Source organism: Sinocyclocheilus anshuiensis, unplaced genomic scaffold (assembly GCF_001515605.1).
Source record: "Sinocyclocheilus anshuiensis isolate Anshui unplaced genomic scaffold, SAMN03320099.WGS_v1.1 scaffold100, whole genome shotgun sequence".
Taxonomy (NCBI): domain Eukaryota; kingdom Metazoa; phylum Chordata; class Actinopteri; order Cypriniformes; family Cyprinidae; genus Sinocyclocheilus; species Sinocyclocheilus anshuiensis.
The window spans coordinates 1287877-1315469 of NW_015555725.1; the positions used below are offsets into that span (position 1 = coordinate 1287877).

At 36.5% G+C, this 27593-nt stretch overlaps 2 protein-coding genes across 2 annotated transcripts in view; both read right to left on the minus strand.

Annotated features, from left to right (window-relative positions):
* Positions 1-747: 747 nt before the first annotated feature.
* On the minus strand, positions 748-22858 carry LOC107672638 (transient receptor potential cation channel subfamily V member 4-like). Its single transcript, XM_016465926.1, is given in 17 exon segments — positions 748-1140; positions 1657-1769; positions 1867-1994; positions 2430-2734; positions 2823-2889; positions 3901-4008; positions 4124-4218; positions 4221-4317; positions 6009-6167; positions 6460-6639; positions 6745-7043; positions 11242-11382; positions 13579-13731; positions 14577-14752; positions 17372-17799; positions 19488-19587; positions 22648-22858. Coding segments are annotated over 16 exon segments (2571 nt in total). The 5' UTR covers positions 19497-19587; positions 22648-22858; the 3' UTR covers positions 748-1027.
* Positions 22859-24031: 1173 nt separating this feature from the next.
* The window catches only part of LOC107672600 (glycolipid transfer protein-like), a 4984-nt gene continuing 1422 nt past the window's right edge, over positions 24032-27593 (minus strand). Inside the window, exons 4-5 of the mRNA XM_016465855.1 lie at positions 25685-25835; positions 24032-25519 (exon numbers count right to left, since the gene is read on the minus strand). Of these exons, the coding sequence (XP_016321341.1) occupies positions 25337-25519; positions 25685-25835 (334 nt within the window). The 3' untranslated portion in view covers positions 24032-25336. The remainder of the gene's footprint in view (positions 25520-25684; positions 25836-27593) is intronic.

Here is a 27593-nt window from a genome sequence, read left to right on the forward strand (position 1 = left end):
GTGGGTGATTCAAAATCTCTTTATTGTTGATGAAACAAATCTCTCTGATTGTTGGAATAGTCATCCAATCCAGCACATAAAATAATGTTTATCAACAGCACCATCAATCATCTAACATGCGGGCAGGATAATATTTGCTACCAACAATATATTACCATCTATTTCTGTACATTCTTCTGATGCCTAAACAATACGTAGTGTCTAATATAAGACATAAAGGATATTTGCAATGACCAGAGTTTGGAAATCAGGCTTGAAATCAGCCCTGTTCCAGCCCTCTATAAATCACACTCCATGGACTTCAAAAATAATACAAAAAATTGAAATGGTCTTAAAATATATTAAAAATACATCAAATAGTTCCCCTAAAATATGCGTCTTTTGGCATTGGTTTATCAGTGAAATAAGAAACCTCTAAACTGAACCGGTGGCTTTAAATCATTACCACTATCACACCAATTAAGTTCAGTGTCACACTATTGCTAGCATACTGAGGTGAAAATAGCAAACTGCTGCTGTCTGGCATTGTACACACTCCTGGTGTGGGTGCCACATCTGTTTTCTACATGACCTTTATTACAATACAAAGCCAAAGGCCAAATCAGAGCAGCATTTTTGTCCTTCCATTATGGGTTGGCAATATAATAAAAGAATAACAATAGAATTTTTCATTAAAAAAAAAGACTGTACTTTATCACAAGGCACATTTAACACTGAGGTAATCTGACATGATTATTGATTAATCTATTTAAAATCTATTGCACACGCCATGAAAAACACTACAACATTACACATTAAATATGTCCCTGAGTGTCTCATGGGTCCAAATATACATGTAAAACACAATCATCATCATAAAAAATCAGGATACTTTTAAAAGTCATAATATATATATATAGAGAGCTGTTCTCCCAATAGTGATTAAAAACTGTAGAACTATTGTCAGCTTTTATAAAATACATAACTGTCAGCCCATTAATAAAAGTTTCAAGGGCTTGACCCTCTTTTAAGTCCTTAGCGTTCAGCTTTAGCTTTCAGACTTATGTCTGTGTCTGCCTGTGAGAGGCTCCATCTCTACGGTATGGTCTCTGGAGCCCCTGTTCAGTTCAACCACTCTTGGGACGACCGTGGACCAGCGATCTGTTGGAGTAGAGGAGAGAAATTACAGCTGTTAGCTGATTTTTGAAACATACATTTTTGTGTATTACTGTGTATTTTCTGTGTTACTATACTGTAAAAAAAAAAAGATTTTTCGAAGTTATAAATAAAACAAAAATGATTGGAGTACGTTTTACAAGAAAATACTATTTCAGTCTTACTACTTCAAAGTTTCATGTTTTATCTAATGTATTACTTTATTACTTTACTAGCAATTTCTGAGTGAAAACTGGGTAAATTCTGCACCCAGAAGTCAAATTATATTTGTTTAAGGGTTTATATATGCAGCATAATGGCTGTGAAAAATCATGTCTGCTTGTTTACCAACCTCTTCGAAGGCCCCGTCCACCCTGTGTTTGTTCGTAATGGTCTTTCTGGCCTGGATCCTCGTTTATGACTGGGTAAATTCTGCGCCCAGAAGTCATAAATTATATTTGTTTAAGGGTTTATATATGCAGCATAATGGCTGTGAAAAATCATGTCTGCTTGTTTACCAACCTCTTCGAAGGCCCCGTCCACCCTGTGTTTGTTCGTAATGGTCTTTCTGGCCTGGATCCTCGTTTATGATCCCCAGATTTTGATTCCAGTGAGACCACTTCACCTCGTCCACCCTGTAGCATGAAGAATGAAGGCCCAGAACTCCTGTAAATTACTTGTAGGCTTATGCTGTAATTTAATAAATGAGTGGTGGATATCTTGTAGCTGTACCTGAAGCACCAGCGTTTGTCTGGCGTTCCATCCAAGCCCTTGCCCACAGTAACCATCTCTCCAACACGGAAAGACTTCCGCAGACACACAGGGAAGGACCGCTCAATGTCCAGGATAGTTGTTGCCCACTGATGCAAACAAAAGGAAAATGACATGTGTGAGATGAAAGGCATTTATAACCACCGAATACTGAGGTAAAAGCCTTGGACAGAAGCTAACAAAAAACTTCCAGTCAGATGGGCACCAAAATAAACCACTGAAACAAAAACTTAAAGGAATAGTTCACCCAAAAACTGCCATCATTCACTTTCTCTCTTTCATGTCATTCCAACCCAGTATTTTATTTTCTTCCCACAAAAGGAGATTTGTATGGAGCTTTTATAATACTTTGGGAAAATAAAATTTTGGATTCTGCCTTACATCTCTTGTGTTTCACAGAAGCATTCAAATATATAGGGCTGAAATGACATGAAGGAGAGTAAATGATGATCAAATGACCTCAATTTTAATACTATCTATCTATACAACAGACTGCCACATTTGACCTTTTGTGTACACCTCACCTGCAGTTTCCAGATCTGCTTGCTCTCTTTGGACACCTGTCCCACCGTCTCTCCCATCAAAGCGATTAACATGTTGAGTAACAGGACGAAGGTGAGAATAATGTAGGTGACCAGGAGAATGAGGAAGACGACGGGATCCTGTGCGCCTTTTAGCATGTCGTCCAGCTCTCCAATGCCTATGGTCAGCTTAAACAGGTCCAAGAGAAATTCGCTGAAGGTGTTTGCATCTCGGCATTCTGGGTATTTGGGGCAGCTATCATTACATGTCTTCTTATCAGGGCAGATGGTCAGCAGTGACACTAATGCTGGTGCAGAACACAAAATGAAAGTTTCCCTAATTATGACAAATGTTTCCATAAAATACCAATAAATGAACTATTATTACTAGAATACCTGATGCATAGCCGATCATGAAGAGCACATAGACCAGCAGGAACCGGAACAAATCTTTGATTAGAATCTGAACAAAATACCCAAATTGAAGACACAATGGGTAAACGTAATGGTCTCTTAATTACACTGATAATATGAGAAGAAAGCAGACCGGCAAAGACGATAGTTTTTATAAGGGTTTTATGTAGTTTCTAGCAGCAGTGTACACTATTAGGATGCAGTCATTACTGGAAAATAATGGGGGATAATATGACATTAACTATATACAAACATATGCATATGTTTCATCAGTATATAATACCATCCCTACCTTTCACTATATTTACAGAAAAAGAAAACCACACATGGTCCCATTTCCAGTGGACCTTACTAAACATTAAAATAGATTTATATATAAATATACACATTATATACAGTGTGTATATATATATTTATGTGTGTGTGTGTGTGTGTGTCTGTGTATGTTTGTGTTTATGCATGTATATATATCTGTTTTGAACTTTCTATTCATCAAAAAATCCTGAAAAAAACATTCTGTTTTTATTAAAATATTAAGCAGAACAACTGTTTTCAATGTTGATAATAAAAAGAAACTGAGCACCTAATCAGCATATTAGAATTATTATGTGACATTGAAGATTGGAATGATTCTGAAAATTCAGCTTTGTCATCACAGGAATAAATTACATTTTAAAATATATTAAAATAGAAAACACTTTTGTAATAATAAATAATATTACTGCAATTTTACAGGTAATTCTGATCAAATACATGCAGCCTTGGTGAGCATAAGAGACTTCTTTCAAAAACATTTAAATCTTACTGACCCCAAACTTTTGAACAGTAGTATATGTGATATTTTATTTTTCGATTCAACTACAAAAATATAAGTTTGGGGGGGGAGAAGCTAAACAAACTATGATTTGTTTTACTTAACAAGACTTGTCAGTAAAATCATAAAAATAGGTGAAGAGAAGAAAAAGTAAAGAAAACAAATATCACTATCAAAGTGATTTCACCATTTAGAATCGTTAAATTAAATTTACTGTACATGGTCCTTAACCTGCTCTTTTCATACCTTCTGAATCATGATGCTGTAAGTTCCAGTGAGTTTAAGGCCTCTGGTAAAATAGAGGGTGTTCATCCAACCTAGTGCTAGAGCAAACACCATCACAGACACATAGGCCTAAGGTCCTTAATCTAAATCAGGGGAGAAAACCAAGAAATGCTGCTAAAGGTTTTTAGTGATAGCTAAGGAGGAAAGATAGGGAAGGAAAAAGTGATTTTGAACATACTAAAACATACAAACCACTGTTGCTTTTAGCAAGCTGAGACGGAAGTGTGATCTTACAAAAAAAAAAAAGTACTAAAAATGATTGGTTATTGTGTATGTAAAGCTTACATTTGTTACAAAGAAAAAGACTCCAGAAGCCACGGTTATGATCTCCCCTGCCAAACGCACCTTGTCTTCTGTGGTGTTGTAGGCGTAAGGGGGCTGTGGAGGTATATGGTTCAGGAATCAACTACAGACCTGTTCATTCCCAGAAAGTATCTCTACCACATGAACTATCTATCACACAGGAGGGCCCATCTGGCAAAGGAGTTATTACTCTGTATTTTTATATAAAAACCATGAACACCCACATGTACACTATCATTCAAAAGTTTGGGGTCGGTAAGACTTTTTAAAGTTTTTGAAAGAAGTCTCTTATTTTCACTAAGGTTGCATTTATTTGATACAAAATATAATACAGTAATATTGTGAAATATTATTACAATTTAAAATAACTTTTCCATTTTAATTTTTTTTTTTTAATGTAATTTATTTCTGTGATGGCAAAGCAGATTTTTCAGCAGCCATTACTCCAGTCTTCATTTAGTGTCATATGATCCTTAAGAAAAATTTTAATTTGCTGAATTGCTGCTCAAGAAACATTGATAATAATAGGAGATGTTAAAAACAACTGTGCTGCTTGTTCAAAAGAACATCATTTATTTGAAATAGAAATCTTGAAATATTAAAGGGATAGTTAACCCAAAAATGAAAATTAGCCCATGAATTACTCACCCTCAAGGCATTCTAGGTGTATATGACTTTCTTTTTTCAGTCGAATCCAGTCGGAGTTATATTAAAATGGTCTTTGATCTTCCAAGCTGTTTAATGGCAGTCAGTGGGTGTTGCAGTTCATCAGTCCAAAAGAAGTGAAATAAAGCGCATCCATCCATAATAAAAAGTGCCTCACACGGCTGCGGGGGGTGAACAAAGGCCTCCTGTAGCGAATCGATGCGTTTTTGTAAGAAACATAACCATAGTTAAAACGTAATAATTAATATAATCTAGCTTGCGCTCACTGTTGTACACGGAAGCAGTTCCGGGCGGATGACGTATGAGGTCGGCTTTGCACATGCGCCGCTCAAAAGTGACGAACGCGGAAGCGCAGGGGAGAGATCAAAACAAAACAACGGTCACTAATTAGAAGTACAAAACGAGGATTTGTAAAGAAGAATGTCGGAGGATTTCGATTAGCTTGCTCCTTACAGGAGGCTTTTGTTCACCCCCCGGAGCCAAGTGAGGCACTTTTTATTATGGATGGATGTGCTTTATTTCACTTCTTTCGGACTGATGATCTGCAACACCCGCTGACTGCCATTAAACAGCTTGGAAGATCAAAGACAATTTTTAATATAACTCCGATTGGATTCATCTGAAAGAAGGAAGTCATATATGCCTAGGATGGCTTGAGGGTCAGTAAATAATGGGCTAATTTGCATTTTTGGGTGAACTATCCCTTTAAATGTTTTTACTGTTACTTTTGATTGATTTAATGCATCCTTGCTAAAAAAAAATCAAAAATCAAAATATTTTTAAAATATTTGTAAAAAATTAAATAAAAATAAAATTTAATTTACCCAAAACTTTTGAACGGTAGTGTAACAATATAAGGAGAATATTGTCTACTCACAGAAAAATTAATACGAGAAAGCTCAATATACCTGCTAGACAAATTATATAGTGTGCTTTAGCCTGACTTGAGCTAAAGGTTGAATTTAATTATAATACTATTGGTTTTGTAATTTGACATGTTACCAAAATGTAATCTTGACTAACAATTTAGGAGATTTCATTCTCTCCCCATTGAAGCAGATGGAAGATTAGTCTGACTGGAAACTGCAGACTATACTCACTGTACCCACTGATGGACGATAATAGGCCACAAGAGTGAAGATGATCATGGTGACAAGGTAGGAAAACACACTGATGTAGAAGGTCACAGCGGCAAACTTCTGCCACTTGGCCCTCAGCAGCTCGTTTATGGGTTCCACCGCCAACATCTCATGGCGATTCTGAGGGCACAACCGATAAAACATGTCATAAAGCTGATCACTGAAACAGCCATCAACTTAATGAAAAAAGATTCTTGGTGATTATTATTTTTTGTGCATTTTTATACCATTTCCATACATGCTATTCTATACATTCACAACAACTTGCACAAGATATGTCACATCATTCACCTCCTGCTGTTTATGTACTTTGCAAGGCCTCTAATCTCATGTGATAACATGACAAAATATGGAGCACCATCCAGTACAGAGATTATCTTTCTCACTTTCTTTTGTCTATCCACATGTTCACCTCAATCTTGCTGTTGTAGACGAGTATCTCCAGAACAGAAACTTCCTCTCCGCAGGTATCCAGTGAAGACAGATCATACAGGTTGGAGTAGACGGGTCCATAAGCCCAGTCCTTAAACTTCCGGGAAAGATGTCGAGCCTCCTCATCTTTTATCTCTCTCCGGATAATGTGCTGGAACACCTGTGGAGAAAAAACATTTCATTTTAGTTTGCTTTGCCATTTCCTACCACATTTTCCCAATGCATGTTCCTAAAGCTGCTTTGCCAGTATAAGGCGATCTCCTACCCCAATTTTGCCCAGCTTGGCAGCCATCATGAGAGGGGACATGCCATCATTGTTGAGTACATTCTCCAAGTTGCAGTCTGGGTAGAGTTTGACACATTTGATGAGCAGCAAGTCGTACATCTTAGTGACGAAATGCGTGTTGTCCCGAGTGTTGTCAGCGATATGGACCAGGGCGTGCAGGACTGTGTTTCCCCTTAAATCCTGCCTCCTCAGATCTGCCGTCTTGTGGCTATTCTCAGTCAGGTAATGCACCATGTCTGGTTGGTTGGTACAAGCTGCGAGTGAGAGAGGCAGCTCACCTGTATAATGAGAAAGAGGCAATATAATGAACAGTTTAAGTTGTCAATTTGTCTAAATTGTAATTCTAAACAAAATCATTATAACAACATTTTCTTTACATACACTACCATTTAAAAGTTTAGGGTCAGAAAGATTTTTCTAAAGAAATGAATACTTTTATTCAGCAAAGATGCAATAAATTGATCAAAAGTGACAGACATTTATAATGCTACAAGAGATTGTATTTCAAATAAATGCTGTTGTTTTGGAGTTTCTATTCATCAAATAATCCTGAAAAAAAATGTATCTCCACAAAAATATTAAGCAGCAGAAACTGATACTAACAAGAAATGTTTCTTGATTTCTGAAGGATCATGTTAAATTAATTAAATTATTAAAATTATCATATGATACTGAGGACAGGAGTAATAGCTTCTAAAAATTCAGCATTGCCATCACAGCAGGAAATTGCGTTTTAGAATATATAAAGATAGAAAACAGTTATTAATAAATTGTAATAATATTTCACAATATTACAGTTTTTACTGTATTTTTTAAAAAATAAATGCCGCTTTGGTGAACATTCTTCTTTTAAAACCATTTAAAAAATCTTACCAATCCCTTAACTTTTGAAGTGTTTATAGCAGACACATGTATTCAGTGCATCATTTTATCTGTAAGTGTTTTCCACTGTTCAACTGAAAAGATCAGTTTAGACCAGCATTATGGTTTATGCTGGTTTTGAGTTGGTTCAGCTGTTGATTGACCATCATAGTCCGATAAATCTGGTTCCAAACGGTAGTCTTGCTGGTTAAGCTACTTAAAAAGCCTGATGAGCACCAGCATCCAAAACACAAAAAATGCTCTAGGATCTCTGCCCAGCTATTAGACTCCAACCTCCAGATGTCCCTTTTATCTATTATTTTCCTTTACTAAACACCACGATGAAGAAATACAATTAGCCACTAAAAGTCAATCAGTCCTTTGCAGGGCTCACATGACAAATATGCTTTGATCTAAATGTCACTATTTGTATCCAGTACTCAATTAGTGCTTGTCTCAAAAGCAAGCCATCTCAAACAGGAAAACCAAACAGAGAGACTTGAGAGTGAGCTGTTGCCAGGGGTGACAGATTATTTTCATGTCACTTCTTATAGAAACGCTTCCCTCTCATTGATTTGCACGCGCTCAGAGAGCGGTTAGCGTGACTGCTAAATCACATTAGCTGTCAGTGCTCACAGGGAACCGGGAAGCTCCGCGGCGAATGACTCCCTTCGTGCTCAGATCAGGACGGATTAAACACTGACAGCCGTGTCTAATACAAATGAAAATAATTTACAGGTGAATAAAAGAGAGATGGAGACTCCTGGCAGGGCACCAGAAAAGATAATCCTATTCTGTCATCCTATTCTGTCATCCTTGGATTATTTTAAAATAGTTTTGCATCTTTCAATCAGTTCCATAGCAGACGTCTTGTTTTGGGGTTTAAAATTTGTGAGATGTAAATGAGGTTCATGAATAGGGAATTCAAATTCTCAGCTTGATTTTAAAATCACAGCTTTGTAACCACTAACGTCCTGGGAGGATAAACTAATTAGAATATTTGACATGACAAAAGAAATGTAGGGGCAGGACTTATTACATATTATCCAAAGATGTCACTCGCTTTAGAAGCAAAGCAAAGCTTACATTTTGATGAAAAATTACAAAAACAAACTTTTCTTTTCTTTGTAATTACATGCACTAATGAATCATGCACAATAGCATGTAGAAGCATGCATCAAAGGGATAGTCCACCCAAAAATTATTTACTCACCCTCATGTTGTTCCAAACCTGTATGCATTAATATCAAACACTTTCGTCTCCCATTGACTTCCATTGTATTTTTTTGTCAATACAATAGGAACCAAAAGTGTTTAGTTACCAACATTCTTCAGAATATTTTTTGTGTGTGTGTTCCACAGAAGAAAGAAATGTATACAGGTTTGGAACAACATGAGGGTGAGTAATTTTTGGGTGGACTATCCCTTTAAGAAAATCAATTTTCACACAGCTGTAATAACACACTCTGGTCAACAGGGGGTAGAATGTGTTCAGGCAGATGAGGAGGAAACTTTTCTGGTGTACATCAGACCATCATCAGGCCTCCAAATATAAGACCCTTTTAATGTATTTTCCATTGCAAAAACAGAAGCTCCATTCAATCTCTTACATCCTTAGTACATCCAACACTTGTTTTATTTGTGACATAATGTCTTGTTGGTTTTCCTCTAAGCTCCAGAAACCTTTTTATTCATAGCTAATGAATGTAAACTGTGTAATGCTCCTTACATTTGCCAACTATAGCGAGGGTTTTAGGAAAAAAGGAAAGAAAATCACTTGATGTTACTATGGGAACCACTGGGCCAAATGTATTGTATAATGTATTGTGTATTCATTGGCAAAGTTATAATGGCTGGACTGCTGCTTCTAACTCTCTCAAACAGAAGAAATACATGTCAAGACCTCCAGTAAATCACTCCGTTTTCAACATTGTTTTTTGGGGGGAAAGGTTTATTATGCTCAACAAGGCTGCATTTGATCAAAAACAGTAAACAGCAATATTGTGGAATATTATTATAATTTAAAATAACGTTTCCATTTCAGTATATTTAAAAATGTAATTTATTCCTGTGATGAAGAAATGTAGGGGCAGGACTTATTACATATTATCCAAAGATGTCACTCGCTTTAGAAGCAAAGCAAAGCTTACATTTTGATGAAAAATTACAAAAACAAACTTTTCTTTTCTTTGTAATTACATGCACTAATGAATCATGCACAATAGCATGTAGAAGCATGCATCAAAGGGATAGTCCACCCAAAAATTATTTACTCACCCTCATGTTGTTCCAAACCTGTATGCATTAATATCAAACACTTTCGTCTCCCATTGACTTCCATTGTATTTTTTTGTCAATACAATAGGAACCAAAAGTGTTTAGTTACCAACATTCTTCAGAATATTTTTTGTGTGTGTGTTCCACAGAAGAAAGAAATGTATACAGGTTTGGAACAACATGAGGGTGAGTAATTTTTGGGTGGACTATCCCTTTAAGAAAATCAATTTTCACACAGCTGTAATAACACACTCTGGTCAACAGGGGGTAGAATGTGTTCAGGCAGATGAGGAGGAAACTTTTCTGGTGTACATCAGACCATCATCAGGCCTCCAAATATAAGACCCTTTTAATGTATTTTCCATTGCAAAAACAGAAGCTCCATTCAATCTCTTACATCCTTAGTACATCCAACACTTGTTTTATTTGTGACATAATGTCTTGTTGGTTTTCCTCTAAGCTCCAGAAACCTTTTTATTCATAGCTAATGAATGTAAACTGTGTAATGCTCCTTACATTTGCCAACTATAGCGAGGGTTTTAGGAAAAAAGGAAAGAAAATCACTTGATGTTACTATGGGAATCACTGGGCCAAATGTATTGTATAATGTATTGTGTATTCATTGGCAAAGTTATAATGGCCGGACTGCTGCTTCTAACTCTCTCAAACAGAAGAAATACATGTCAAGACCTCCAGTAAATCACTCCGTTTTCAACATTGTTTTTTGGGGGGAAAGGTTTATTATGCTCAACAAGGCTGCATTTGATCAAAAACAGTAAACAGCAATATTGTGGAATATTATTATAATTTAAAATAACGTTTCCATTTCAGTATATTTAAAAATGTAATTTATTCCTGTGATGGCAAAGCTGCATTTTCAGCTTCCATTACTCCAGATCATCAGTGTCACATGATCCTTCAGAAATCATTCTAATAAGCTGATTTGGTGCTCAATAAATATTTCTTATTATTTTCAATGTTACATTCTCTTTTTTTTTTTACAATTATACGTGTCTTTAAATTTGTCACTTTTGATCAATTTAATGCTTACTAAATAAAAGTATATTACTCATTCAAATATTCATTTCTGTCAAAAATAAAATCTTACTGACCACAAAGTGACTGATAAAACAGGAAATGGAGCTTCCCACACATCACTTTGGGAGTTAAAGGCTCCAGCATGGTTGTAATGAGGTTAGCACTGTATCATTGGGCCAGATGTTTCACAACAGAGTTCAGAGTACATTAATAACTGGTTGGATCTTGAACTATATTCCTTATCACTCGCAACACAGACTGTTTAAACCTTTAGAACAAAACTAGCATCAACAAACCCACCGAAGTAGAAGTATCCACCCTCCTCTCTGGGCTGGAAGAATCGGCCCCTGGCCTGGGCATGAACATCAGCCCCCTTCTCCACCAGAAGCTCCACATACTGTTTGCATCGTCGTTCTATGGCGATATGCAGTGCCGTCTGACCTACAGACACACCACATTTTTATTATAAATGCAGATGCCAGTGAAGAATCAGTTAGAAGCAGTTCATCACATGATAATGAATTGAGCACAACATCCAAACCAAAGCGCTCTGTAATGTTACAAAAAAAAAACTGTTATCTATGACACATCTTATCACACAGAGCAGCGGGAACCAGCATGATATTATTAGATACAATCAACTTATTTTACACAAGAGGAAATATTGCAATATGAAAATAAGGCAATACGGCTCATGTTGTGCCCAGAGCCTGTAGTTTTGTATTGAGTGTTTGTGTGAGAGCTCTAAAGGACATAAAAAAAAAAACTTTTTTTCTCTCTGCTAAGGTCACCTGCTCCTTTCGTTTTTAGATATATTTTAGATTAACGAAAATACACTGAGTTCTGTTTGCTTTGGCTATTAACATTTATGTTTTGTAGTGACCCATGTGTCATCAGTTTGAACAGACCGCCACCCTGTGTCCATATTTACAAAATAATTACGTTTAGTATCTTAACGTGTGTATGAACAACGAATGTGTCACCAGTGCATGGTATTAACATTTGTCCCTAGTGACTGTGACTAGAGACTACATATAACTTTATTTCTTTCTACTGTCCTCAGATTTAATACACTAATAAAGGATGCCTAAACCTAAAGTCCAAATTTAAGGAAGTATTTTATCACATACTTGGTTGAACTGAGAAGAACTGAATCATCTTAAATGACTTGATTTTAGTAGTTCAGTGCATTTGTATGTGTTTGATTTTGGCAGTGGGTCTACACAAGGAAATCTGCTGCCTGACAGAATTAGCCTATCTGACATATACACTTTACTGCCTGGAGGACTGGAACCAACACTAGTAAACAAACTGAACCAATGTGTGAGTGATTGTTTCCTGAGGAAATGAGAGGCAGACTAGACAAAGTCTGCTGCAAGTACGTTATTATGTATTTCGAGAACTCTTTAACTTCCCTTTATTAATAATGCTGCTATTACAAACCTGGCATGTACAACATGTCAAAGATTACAATGGAATAAAAATAAAAAATTAGGTTTATATATGAGTCTACTGCCAGAACATATAAATAAAAATGAAATTACTGTAATATATTTATAATATGCTGCCATTCAAAAGCTTGGAGCCGGTAAGATTTTTAAATATTTCTGAAAGAAGTGTCTTATGCTCACCAAGGCTACATTTATTTGATCAAAACTACAGCAAAAACAGTAATATTATGAAATAGTATTATAATTTAAAATAACTGTTTTCTATTTCAATATATTTAAAAATGTAATTTATTTCTGTGATGGCAAAGCTGAATTTTCAGCAGACACTACTCCAGTCTTCAGTGTAAAATGATCCTTCAGAAATCATTTTGGTGCTCAAGAAACATTTCTTAAAATTAAGCAACTGTTTTCAACATTAATAGTAATAAGCAAAACTGTAAAATTGTGATACTTTTTTTTTCATTTATTTGAAATGGAAATCTTTTGTAGCAATGTAAAAGTCTTTACTGTCACTTTTAATCAATGTCATGTGTACTTACTGAATAAAAGTATTAATTTCTTAAAAAAATAAAAAATTAATCTTACTGACCACAAACTTTTGAATGGCAATGTATATTCATATTTTAATATATTTGAATGTTTTTAACATTTTGGCCATTTACCACTTTAATTGACATAGAAGAAAAGAAAAAAGGAAGAGACATAACATGAGATGGACTTGAATTTGTCACCCTCAGGAGCACCAGAGTGCCTTAGCTGCTAGGCCTCAGCGCTGAAAACTGTAATGTAAAACATTCATCATTTTTATGTATCAGAGGGAAGGGAAAGTTATGAAGTGCATCGGGTGTGGCACTGGCAAATTCAAATACCCTAAACAGGCCGCAGAGGAACAGCGTCAAATTCAGCAGTGCTTGTGGGGACTCTTTGTACTAAACAGGGTGGAGAAACGCTAACTCTGGGGTAACTTCTCTAACATTGAGCTCAGTCAGAAGCATACATGAAACTCCACCTTCCTGCTCATATTTCATTAACCTGCTCAGGGCGGCACTGGAAGCTGCTCAGAGCAAACATTAGCTCAAGCCACAGATTTTGGAAACTTTTAAGACAAATGATGCTTGAAAACAGATTCTAACGGCTGAATTTTTTGTGTTGAATCTGGTCAGTCTTTAGTGGTTGGAGGACTCACCCCTATAATACACATCTCTGAAGGGCGTGTTGATGAACTCTCTGAGGTTTCCTGTCTGTTCGGCAATGTCCAGCAACACAGGGATGGTATCGTTGTGACCATTGTGCAGGTTCAGAAGTGCTTTTGGTAGGCACGTCTTCCCTGTAGAAGGTTCTAGAGAAAGTAGAGGAAAGAACATCTGTTATCAACTAGAGTTTTACCTTTTATTAAGAAAATTTGAGTCTGTCCCAAGTCTGTATGATAATCTGGCTCTTAGATATGACCGGTGTCCCTCCTTCAATGTACTTCTATGGGATTTTGTTTGGCTTTTTTAACATCAAGCAAGTGCAAACTTTAAGAGAAAATTTGCACATTAAAGTTTAATAATTAACGTTAGGGGTTTGTTCAAATCGCTAATCTGAAGTATGAAAGTATCAGCAATGTTTGCTGCCTTTCTTTCATAAAGGTATCAAATTTTCCTCTAGTTTTCTAATTCCTGATCTACTTCACTCATGGATCAAGTGAGAATTTTTCCAGCGTTTATATTTAGCCAGAGTTATGTTTGATCCCCTCAAACAGAATCCTTCCTTCCATTTGTGACAGTTTGCTGCGATTTTTTACTACTCTCTGTCAAAAGCTTGCTTGGCCTTTGAGGCAGGAAGTAGAAATACGACCCCACCTTGCGGGGTCACGTCAGCTGATATAATAGAATTTCCTTTGCTAAATGAAAAAAGCACAACAACAAAAGCCTAACAAATGGACCATGAAGGAAAAGGGTTGCGATAACATCGGATATTTAGGGACATGACCCTGTTGATTTCTCATGTGTAATACAGGAGGGCTTTGTCGTTTTAATAAAAAAGTGAAATCATTATTAAGGGAAGTAAAATTTCCTATTAACAGTTTCTTACCCACATAAAACTGTTAAGACATCATTGTTCAGTCTGAATTCTGGACAGCAAACCTAAACATACACTTACTGCTCTTTGCTCATAGACTAAACCATTCCCAGAATGCACCTTTGAACTCCTCATCTATCAGCCTCTTTTCATGTGACTGAAGATACTGCAGGAGACCATCCAGAGCTCCTCGATCTGCTCGAGATACGGCTTCAAACAACAGCCAGCGATTGAAGACTTTAAGAACAGGGGGCTCTGGGGATCCCTCGTCACATGACATCTCAGTCTCGGCCTTCCTGTAGGGGGAAAACACATGCTTTTAAAGGAACTTTAAAGAAGATTACGACTCCAGTTAAAAGTGCACCAAGTACGTTTATGTTTCACTGTCTCTTTTTTGTGGCCTAAACCAAAAATCTGACATCGATTAAATTGCAAGACACTGCTGGTCGTGATGTAACACAGCTTCCTTAATGGGGGGATTGACTTCACTTTTTTAAGCCCTTGGAGTCTTCATCTCATATGAGTGTCATTTACACTCTAACAACCACTATAAAACTTTTTTGGAAGAAGCATTACTTGTTGCACCTTAACATGTAACAAATATATAATTGTACAGGGCATTTACAAAAACACTGAGGTGTAGCGGTTGAGATGTAATGACAGCCAGAGGAACCACCCTACCTGGCTTGAATTTTACCATAGCTAAGTCCTAATGGACTATATAAAAAAAAAATAACATCCATAAATAAGTCTACTGAGGAAAAACTGACTGCCTAACAGACCTCAACATAAACATTACTCCAAAAGCATTCATGGAAACGACAACAGACATTCATTTCCCCACTGTGCATGATCGAGTGCAAAATCATGAGTAGACTGTCCTCAGCATGGAGCATAATTAGGGATGCACCAAAATTTCGGTCACAGAAAATATACGGCGCGCCGCACCTCCCAGCAGTGTGCAGCGCGCAGGTTTCACGCTCCCTCTAGTCCAGGGTTGCCAGGAAAACCCGCCCAATCGCTACTCAAAACTAGCCCAATGGCGTTTCGAGGGGGTCCACAATTAAAAATCGCGTTTCGAGGGTAAAATACACGCATTCCAGGGGATAAATATTATGTTATTGGAGTCGCTTCAACCCGCGGACATGAAAAACAACCCGTGGCAACAGTGTTAAAGTAGCTACAGGAGTTCCGCAGGAAAACCGCGGACTTGGCAACACTGTCGTCACTGCGCGTTGTGACGCTCCGCTCAATATTCCGCTCTATGAATGTGCGTTCCGCTCCAAAAAAAAAGTGCATTTACAGAAAAACAAATTGTACTTACTTAATCTCCTTATTTTGTTAACAAAATTGTATATACAAAAATGTAAATTTTAATTTCAAAAGCCACTGTTTTATGTTTTGCTTGCTGAAATACAGCATTACTTTGAGACTATCTCTAACTCATGAATTAAGAAGGCTTTAAAAACTATTGAAATTTGTAAGCTGTTTAATCTTTTCCTTTGAATGCAATGTGTTTTGTTTAATTCTATACCCCTGTCTAGTAATTTAATTGTTTTATTATAATTTTTTTTTAAATTATTTTATTTTATTATTATTATTATTTTGTATTTTTGTATTGCAACTGTTTTCTTATTGGTTGACATAATGCTCATAGTAAAAAATAAAAACAAATTGTGCGTTCCGCTCATGCTCACCGGAAAAGCAAAGTCAGCAGAAAATGTCTATGTAGTGTACTTGTTCCTGTTTGCAATAGCGCTACTGTGCTGTAACATGGTGTAGTACAGCTGTACTGTGCAACGCTGGTAAAATGAGCTACCCTCGCATTCACTGAGCTGCTCCCAGTTATGCTCTGCTCAGATGCTCTGATAATACTGAATAAAAATAATATATTGATATTTAATATCAATATATTTTCTGTCTAATTTTTTGTGTTACTTTTAATAAAAGTGTGGTTATTTCATTGGCTTGTGTTTTTTTTTATTCAGTATCATGAAAATTGTTGCGTTAAATTAAAAAGTCTTACAAAATTACTTTATATTATTTAATAAAATAATAAATCATTCTTACAAAGCATTTACGGTTTTTGTTTTCCGGCCAAGTGCATCTAGAATTATCAGTTTCTGCCCATAATTTTCATTTCGGTGCATCCCTAAGCATAATACATACAAAAGTGACACTTCATTATCTGTAAAGCATTCAGAGGAGATCTGACCATAGTCTCGCCACAATTAAAGAAAGAAAATTCCTATTTGGCTTTTCTTAATTAAACATTCAATTTAACTATATTCTATATTTTTTGTATTCTGACCGGTAAAGTACTTCAAGCTGCATTTTACGTATGAAAGGTGCTATACAAATAAATATTTATTCATAAATATTTATAATACATTGCCAAGAGTGATTATTTCATAATAAGGACTCCCCAAACCCCAGTCTGCACTCTATCACCCAGTAATCGATGTGCCCCACTCTGTTTTAAGATTCCTGAAAGTAACTGTATACTTTTTTTGGGGGGTTTTGGCAGTGGCAGTCCTGGCTCACTTGCTGTCCTAGGTAATGAAACACAAGTCCAGATAATAAACACTTATTAACAACTTTGTATTTTTTTAAGTATACAAAAAGATAGTATGTAAAATGTTATTTTAGAATTATATTATATTATATTATATATATTTTAAAAATCATGCAACAAAGAAAATTATTTCAGAGGGCGAGAGGTTATATACCAGCCAAAAAGCATTTTTGCCATGACTTAGCAGTACATGTGCTTGGGCAATTCAAGTTTGATTCCGACATTTTCCTCCTCTCATCCCCTCCTTTCATCATTTCCTGTACCTTTTCTGCTACTGTATCAACAAAAGTGGCAAAAGCCCTAATATAAACCAAAATCACTGAAGCTATATGTCTCTCACCCTCGTGGAAGTTTCTTCCTGCGTTTTTTCTGGTTGTTGACCTCCCTACATGTGCCATAGTCGAACAGGGAGTCCATAGGTGCTTTCTTAGGCCCAGGTGCCACTGGATACTCAGACATGGTGGACTCAAGAAGGTCCATAGGGTTAGGAACTCCCTTTTTAAAGGCTCCTGGGAATCTTATCCGCGAGTTCTGCTTGTTATCATTCTGTTGTCCAGGTCGAGCTGAATCCTGGGGCGGCTGTGATCCATCATCATTGTCCAGAAGTTCTGCCAGTGAAGACATGGGGAAGTTGGGATCCCCATCTGCTGAAAGGTCCTTACCCTCTGACGGGTCCTCAGCAGCAGTACCGGATGGTGAGGAGACTGAGTTTGATTCTGTCATGGCCAGACGATAGCGCTTTAATAGAGTGGAAGCGGAGAAGCCCTGCTGGAAAGTCAAAAATGGATTGAGTGAACTTTAAAAGCAAGATAAACACTATATTATTCTGGAATATGCTCTACATCAGAACCTCCAAAAGTTGATCATTTAAATAGAAAGTAATTAAAACTGCAGCTAGGCAACTATCTCAACCAATATGTCAGATTTTATTAGATGGTTGCTTAATGGATCTTGTCCAGGGCTTTGGAAACTATCTAAAATATACAGTTACTTAAAGTTACTTATTTCCTCAACTGTATGCTAATTAGTAAGCTTGAACCTTGATTATTTGTTGTCCTGGTCTGATTATATAAATTATATTATACAGCAAGTATGACACGAAATAGCATTGCTGCTTCCAGGAAGTATGCTATGTTGTTCCATTAAATGTTAGTTTCAAATGTTACTTGTTAAATGTTACTTTTTTCAAGTATCAAAAAAGGCCAAACATAAGGAAATGGAATACAGTTTTACTTTGCCACTGATGCCTTCTGGCTTGCTGAATTGGGGTCTTAAAGTCACTTAATTTTAAGAAATTTATCGATATGACTGCACTGACTGACACCATCGGATGAGAACAAAACTTGAACTGAATTAATGGCACTATCATCTTCTGTGGAGCTGCTTTACATCTTCATGCAACATCGACACTGGTATTAAACTGAATTGAATCAACACTGAACTGACTTGAACTGGATAAAGACATTGCTGCCTTTTGTAGAACTGCTTAAAGCTGAACTGAACTCATAAAAGAGCTGCTTTACAGTGGAACCTGACTTGTCTCCATAGTTGTTTCCATTATTGATTCTGCTATTTTTCTGTTTATCTCTGTAAAGCTGCTTTGACACAATCTGTATTGTATAAAGGCAAGCACTATAGAAATCTTGATTTCTGGTTTCACCTTGGGAAAATCCACTTCAGCATGAATAGAACTAAACATCGAGAACTCTGCAGGAGAGATGCATTCCAGAAAAAAAGCATTTCTGGAATCAATCTGCACGGGACTTTGAAATCAAGAAAACAATTTATTCCTGAATGCACAAGAAAAATGAAGATACATACCAGAAATAAGGCTCCTGGAATGCTGGTACCCCTAGACAACCTTATGACCCTGGCCTTCCTCTCTCTCTTTTTCTCCCAATAGTGATTAATTAGTTCAATTGGGTGTGTGTCTTTTGTTTCTGACAGGGATCTTTCCCAGGTAGGTTAATCTCTCCAGCAGAGTCAAGGCTATTTGCATGTGTCCTGACTTTCATTAACGGTTCTATATTACTTTGTTGCTTTTGCAAGTTAACCACTACACACCTCTGCTTTTCTCAGTGTAGCTTAATGGAATCATTTTAATAAAATATTCTATTATTTATTAATACATTTTGTGTATGACCTCTTGAAATTGCAGTCAAGAACGAGCTGGATGTAACAGCAAAATACAGCTTAAAGACCTTTTCATGACTCTGACTGCAAGCAGACCAATGGCTTTTTCTTCTTTCTTACGTTGTATGTACGTAAGAGTTGGCATCGCCAATAAGGATTCTTACCAAACATCTGCTGTAACTTTGGGATGTTAATCAAAAGCATTTCTGACCTTCTGAAAGCCTTAAACTATTTTAAAAGCACTTTTGCACTGCAATGACGTCTTGAGGAAAGTATGAAGTCAGGCTTGGACATAATTATATAGAAATACATAGGCTACTTACTTCAGTCATTTCTTTGTATACTATGTGCACTTCCCCAATGCCAAACTACTCCTCTGGGGAGCTGGAAAGTGTCAGGAGAATTGCAGGGACACAAACAGAGCTGGAAGGGAAAAAAACAATACCTGCGTTTACAGAAGACAACTGTCAAACTGAAACTCAACAAGAAACATGCTGTAAGACCCATGTCTGCTGACCCATCTTCCCACAATATTCCCAAGGCTTCTGAAACCATTCAGTCATTTACACCTGGTTCATATTTCCTGTTTATGTATAAATACTCAGCACATTGTGAAATCTTGTCAGCCCACATGCAGCTCTGAGAGTTGATTTGTATACTGCTGTGGTTTTGGCTTTGTCCTAGTTCACTGTTTTCTGCCCCACCCTCTTGTAGTCGTAAGGTGCTTTCACACCTGTAGATCGATTGCTTTAGATTTCTTTTTTAATCTGTTACACGAGTTCTGAACTGATTTTGGGATTTTGACTGTCTGGTACTGTTGTTGTGAAACCTTGGATTGGGTTTGCTTTTAATTATGCATATGAATTTCAATCCTACTCCAGAATCTGAATCAACACACATAATGTCATTCGACACCATATAATAAGTACATAAATCATATAAAAATATTAAAATTTATTAATACACAATTTTTTGCCCTAAATGGACACTTAGGCACAGACAAGATATATTTTGGTGCCCATGCATGTAATGTTTTGAACCAAGGCACTTTGTCACAGCTAAAAAAAAAAAAACATCCCTCTATTCATCCCATATATCCCCTCCACACCCACCTACACACATCCCACTCCAGTCCCTTTGTCCACATGTCACAATCCATTGTGGGATTCATCTCAAGTCCTAAACTGATTCTCTCATTTCCCAGAAAAGGCATGACTCACACTCCCTCTGTCCTATGCTCTTCCCAGTCCAAGGGGAAATTCCTCAATTGCACCCAAGTTCAGTAACTGAGACAATGAATGATGATCACATCAAAGAACCACTATTGCTGATGTTGCATTTAATTCCAGTGCTGCTTAAAACCCTTAATCCAAAAGTGAAAACTCTGTCATATTGTTTCAAAACCCAGTTTCTTGCTTTTGTGGAATATAGAAGAAATTTTACAGAACATTCAAAATGCTCTTCCCCATACAACCACAGTAGACAGTGAAAAGGGGTGGACAAGCACCCAATATGACAAAAAAGCACCAGGGTCAATCCATTTAAAGAGGTCCAATGGAGGTTGCTTGACCTTTTTTATTTAATTTCTAAATAACAAGAATGTTCAAAAGTGTTTTTGCTATACTAATACAGAAAGGTAATCACTCAAAAAAGTGGAAAATTAAAAATCAACCAAATGCAGAATATTTAGAGGTATGGACTAACTTTATGATACTTTTTATGGCTCTTTTTGAGTTAAAAAAAAATTCCCTAGATACTACATACTGTTGTATGAAAACAGCAGTGTGAACATTATGAAAAACATCTACTTTTGTGTTCTACATAAGATAGAAAGTCATATGGTTTAAAATGACATGAGGTTTAGGCAATGAATGAAATGAACTCATAATTTGGCAACCTGGGAGAGTGTCATCTTCCAGGTTTCTGTTTTTCGGATTCTCCATGAGCTCATTGCCACAGTAACAATCACTGGTCCTGTTCAGACATGTCTGAGACACTCCACAACTCCTCTGAGAGAAAGTTTAAGAGTAATCTCCAACAAATGTTTACTTATTTTAGAATTAATGCTGTCACATCACAAATTCTCAAATTTTTGATTTTTGCCCAGATTTTGGCATTGATCTACAGTCTGACTCTGGACGTGTTGACGTCAGTTGTCACAAGTCAGAGCCAGTCTGTAGATTTCGAGCAGTTGGAGTTGGAAGATTTCAAAGAAAATTGTGAAGTGTAATGGGCACAGACTCAGGTTTTGTTTAGCTTCAGTCTATGATTCCATTCAGTCGGAGGATATCAAACATGTTTGATATTTTGAGCCACAAAAGAAAACACATATTGTTTTCTTTTGTCATGCATCTCCTAGCAAGGCGCATGCTTCTCTGTGAGTTTGTTGTGTTCAGATTCAACCAACTTTACAATTTTTGGACCACTTGAGATGCGCCTTGGCATATAGCTTATTTAGAAGTATGGACAATCTTTGTGTTCAGACTTTAAAGTCTGGGTGATCCTCAGTTATTTAGTGTGTGAGTTTTTCTCTGTAACCACAAAATAGGCAAGTATATGATGCTTATATTGTTTTAAAACAGGCATTTCAAAAGTCATGTATTGAATTTCAGCCTTAAGACTACACCATTGATACTGAAGGAGGTTTTTATTACTCTTTCCCCATGCAGTTCAGTATGAAAGTTTTCATCTGGTCCTCATGTTTGCTTAAGCGGATGGTGGAAAGTCAAACACAAGCCCCCACAGTAACTGCCCCTGGCCTGGCAAGCGCTATCCAAATACTGGCTACAGCAGTACCTCTGCTCTGACCCGACTCCAATACAGTCCATATCACCACAGAGAGTGAAAAAGCAGAACAGTGAAAGTTTTGATAAGCAGTGATAACACAAAAGTGCGATGGCCTAAGTCATCTTACTGTGTTTTGAGAATTGGAGGGTGCGATGGTGGTGCATCAGACCACGTAACCGGGAGACCTAGTGAGAAATGTAACAGATGGAGAAAAAGGCCTGTCTACATAGAATATCATTAGATAACAGCTGGAAATGACAGACTCTATCTCCATAGTCCCAGAGGAAGATCTACACTTCCTTTTCCTTTTCCATGTCACAAATTCTGCAAAGAGTCAAACAGCTGTGATCTTTGTATGTAATGTAATTCAAATAGCATTCAGTGCTGGTTCTGCTGACAGTTCAACCACAGTTCTGAGCTCATGAAATGACTGTAAAACCTCTGAGAAGCAAACAAACAATAAGCTCGATCAACAGATCTGTGCATGTCAAACAGGTTCTATGTGGATACAGACAACACTGATTTGGAGATAATCAGGTCTAGGCAAGAAGTTCTTCTGGACTGTTACTTTTTCAATTCTAAATGGTTACTCTTTGAAATTGTTCTAAACTGTTAAAATGAATTTCAATCTCTCAACATTCCCACAACACAGATAGAAAACTGCATCAAAAGTCATGGATAGGAAAAGTTGCTCACCCGTAAACACAATACTGCTAGACGTTTCTTCTTAAACGTAGAATCAGTAGTTATTCCGTTTATGAGGTCAGATTCGTCCATTTATTCTTCAGGTGGGATCCGTATAGCTCTTTAGGCAAACTTTAGAAACAGCTTCATCTTTCCACCAGGGTTTTTCAAACTGATAATGGGACAGAGCGACTGCAGAAGTAGAGTTTTGATTTCCCACCGCCCACTGACTGAATGGAGCCCTTTAGAAAATGAGCGTTAGGGGTGTGGAAGTCTTCACTCAGACACGTAAACGAAAGACACTGGGATCATTTTTACGTCTGAAGCGTAACCAAACAAAATATTCACTGTCTAACTTTTGAACTTAAGCCATTTTTACTTAGAAAGCCTTGTAGACAAACTAAATATTCACCGTCTAACTTCTAGAAGTTACTTCACAAACTATTCACATTCTAACGGTAATGTTAGCAGAAAGTAAGCTTTTTTCTTTTTTACTTTTAACGCCTTGAGAACATACACCATATTTTACTGTTATATTATAATATATTTTACATATTATAGTACTGTATTATACACTGTTTAATCTGTTTGTTTGTTTGAGAGTGCTTGTAAAAGTTTATAAAAATATATATATAATGTAAATGTAATGCTGTCATACAGTTCATGAAATTAAAATTAAAATGATTTCAATATACGTTTACAGAGACGCTGCAACAAATACTGTGAGGAATATGGTCTTTACCATAACAGGTTTTACCGGTCTGGCTAATTTACATTGCTAAGCTTTTTGTTGTCGAGCGTATACAGGCAAAATGTTGGGAACAGCGCCCTCTGGTGTTCTCCTGAGGGAGCAGCTTAAGAGACTGTAACGCGCTTATCATAATATTTGTTTTTAATATTAGTGACATTATAAAGCTAACATGTCGTTTTAGAAATTAAATCATTATTAAATACTATTACCAAAATAAATACTTTGCATTTTTTAAGTTACAATGTATATTTTTTCTTCCCGCTTCTTTGAATTCAATTCAGATTTATATGTATATTGTTACAAAGTAGTGTTAAATGTATTATATATGTTTTTAAACATTATATAATGTTAACACTTTAAATTAGATGACCTTAAAATACATTATGTAATATATTTCTCTTTTATAAAATCCCATTTTCCACAGACCCCCTTGTGGCCCCCAAGACTTTTGTTTATTCATGACTTATTTGTTATGTACATGTATTCAAATCTGGATTTTAAGAACAGTTATGCAATGGCTTAATATGCATTTACATATGGGGGAAAGTATTGTTATACTAGCAAAAAACAGAACAAAATATTAAGGTCTTTTTTGCGCAGCCAAATGGAAAGCACACAACAAAACGACTTACACAAGGTCATGATTTTAATGAGATTTTAAAGAGACTACACATAACTATGATAAATGCCAGACACATTAAGATAATAAATTACAGTGAAAAAGCAAAACAGCACCAGAAGGCATCCGCCACATGGTCATCATGATGTACTGCTTCAGTTTTGTCCGTCCTCTACGCCAGTGAGATTTTCACACTTTAACAAAAATAATTCAAAGAAATCAGCTTTTATTGATGTCAACTCAGTTGACAACAAGAACAGGCAAAGTCCACTGGTTAAAATAAAATCTTCAGAATGCACTGTATGTTGTACTGTGAAATGTACTAGTGTTGTTGCAGTGGTGTAACCTGGGATAGAACTGAAATGTTGTTCAGTGTTTGCCTACTGACTAAGCAAAAGCAAAGTGAAATAAGTCTGTAATGTCATAAAATGAAGCACAAGGCAGCTGGAATAAAGAACAAATAATTGAAATAAATTAACATTTATTTCTAAAAAGCAGTGTGAATGAATTTAACCTTTGATCATTTGGAAATGACTAATTAAAACCTACAAACCAACAATACTTATCCATTATATTACATAAACAGAACATCAGACCAATTACGTCAATGAAGATTCAGTCATCCATATAATAAGAGTCTTAATATGTCTTGTAGAAGTAAATCTAAGAAAATATTACAGAGGTTTTACTATTTACTGAATATGTTGTTTCGCAACTCAATAGAGTGGCTTCATTGTCACTTCTAAGGAAGTGGTTTCTTTATATTTTATGTCATATTCAAGTATTATTTTCTCATAAAATAGAATCCAAAGCAAAAACAAACAGCAGTACAGTCAATGTCAGATATTTGGTTAGAGAGTCTGCAGACTTTTGTTTTTGGTATAATTTATATAAGTAAAATTAAAACCCTCAATTGCAGTCTATTGTTAAAGGAGCACATACAGAACCATTCCATACACATACTTAAAGTGCACATGTATTAAGAATCAAACAGAAAGGATTAGTAGTTAAAATTATAAAACACTCACAAACTGTCTTTTTTAAGAATACTACTCTTCTAAAGAAAAGCCAAGGCATTCAAACCGTCAACACGAACAGAACAAACAATAACAGACATCCTCCCTTCTGAAACCGTCAGAGACTTCAGCAGCTTGGACCATAATTGTCCCCCTAGAGAAAATGCAACAGTATACTGCTGGAGATGCAGGATCCAGTAGGACAAAACAACAGTCCAGTGAGGAGACTAAGGAGGTGTCTAATGGGAGGCGACAGTGATCCAGTGGGAGGGCAGAAGATGAGGTCTGAAGTTTGCTTGTTTTGTGAATGAGAGATCACACAGTGTAGTCCAGCTCTGCATTCATTTTGGTGTACATTTCATAGATGGCGTCAATAGTAGCTGTGAAGTTTACTAGGAACTGCCGCACTTTGTCCAAGCATTCTTCCTCCTTGACCTCTCGCCCTCTTGAAAGAGCTTTGAGAAAATCTGATCTGTATGGTGCGGCATATAGTGCTGCCTAAAAAAGACAGGGCAACCTCAATAGGTTTTTCCAAGCATTTACAGTCATCACAACAGAAATGTCTACATTTCAGTCATTTCACTTTCAGATGATGAAAAACTATTTTTAACTTGGATAAAAACAACTTTTGAATACATACATAATTTTTTTTAAGAAACTTACTTGAAAGAGCTTCTGGACAAACCAGCCATGATACTTCTTCAATGCCATCTCATAAGCTTTGGTGATGTTGACTCTGATGAGGTTAGGGTTGTTTTCATCTTTATCCCCATCCACTAGACTCTGGAGAAGAACCTGGATAAAGCGTAGCCCCCTAACAGAAAAAAAAACCCACAAGGTTTTATTTCAAGGCTTAGTTAACCTAAAAATAAAAATTCTCATTCACATTCAAGTAGTTTCACAGAATGTTCTGAGTGCTCGTTTTCACAGAATGAAACTGAATGGGGACAGATGTTGTCAAGCTCCAAAAATGTCATAAATCATAAACGTAGTTTGTAATGACTAAGGGGCAAGTAAATGATGACCGAATTTACTATTTCTTTAAAGGAATAGTTCACCCAAAAATTCAAAAATGTTAACCCTTACCCTTAGGCTATCCAAGATGTAGATAAGTTTGTTTCTTCATCAGAACAGATTTGGAGAAATTGAGCACTACATGACTTGCTCACCAATGGATCATCTGCAGTGAATGGGTGCCATCAGAATTATGAGTCCAAACAACTGATAAAAACATAACAATAACAAAAAAACATAACAACAACTCCAGTCCATCATTTAACGTCTTGCAAAGTGAAGAGATTGTTTGTAAGAAAAAATCCATCATAAAAGGTGTAGTAGGAGATCTTGGAAAATGCTAACTTTAGCCTGGTAGCACTGAAAGGGAACGTCCCACCTTCCCTGCAATCGCCGTCCAATGCCACGCCCCCTGAACGCATATAGGCTCACTCACAGACCAGAATACCAGAGACAACATTACTACAATCGGCTACATCAGCGGTTCCCAATTCCAGCCCATGTTCCGAAGTTAAATAAACTTCAACGGATTTCCCCTGCTCAGGGAGTAGGGAGCAGTGAACACTGTGTAGGGAGCATGTCAATCGGAACACAGTTCATGCACGTAGCTCTCTTCTAACGAGCTGGTTATCTGAATCGAAGCGAGACATTCAAAATACATGCGCGAGGACTGGAAATGGGAACCGCTGGGCCACCTACATCATGTGTCATTCACCGGTGAGAAAACTTTAAAAGTACTACAATACCAGGAAGGAAGTTCGGGTTGTTGATGTTTATAGAATATATAAATACAGATAAATACATTTAGACCACTTAACTTAATGATTTCTATCTTGATGTGAAGAGACTTTCATCCAGCATAACAAAAAATGTTTCTGAAGACAATCACCTATTGCACCTTTAAGCAAACAGTTGCTTCTGGCCAAAATAGTCGCTTATTGGAATCCATAATCCATGATAACACTTCCTTCCTCCAGTGAAAAAGTCCATCCCTTGTTGTCTGCTCACATGAAAATCCACCAACATACCTGTTCTGCACTGTTTTGATGACTTTTTCACTGGAGAAAGCAATATTATGGATAGAGGACTTGTATTTTACCCAGAAGCAACGGTTTGCAGTTAAAGTCTTAAAGATGGATTTGTTTACTAGAAACACGCAGCTTTTCACTTTAATTTTGACGTTAATTGATGGACTGGAGTCGTGTGGATTATTGTGATGTTTTTATCAGCTGTTTGGACTCTCATTCTGACGGCACCCATTCACTGCAGAGAATCCATTGGTGAGCAAGTGATGTAATGCTACATTTCTCAAAATCTGTTCCGATAAAGAAACAAACTCATCTACATCTTGGATGGCCTGAGGGTAAGTACATTTCCAGCAAAATTTCATTTTTACTTCAACTATTTATTTAATAAAGACAGAAACAGGAAGTATGAAAGTCCATGTTTACGTTATGCAACTTTAAAATTTAAAGGGGTCATATGATGCTGCTAAAAAGAACATTATTTTGTGTATTTGGTGTAATGAAATGTGTTTATGCGGTTTAAAGTAAAAAAA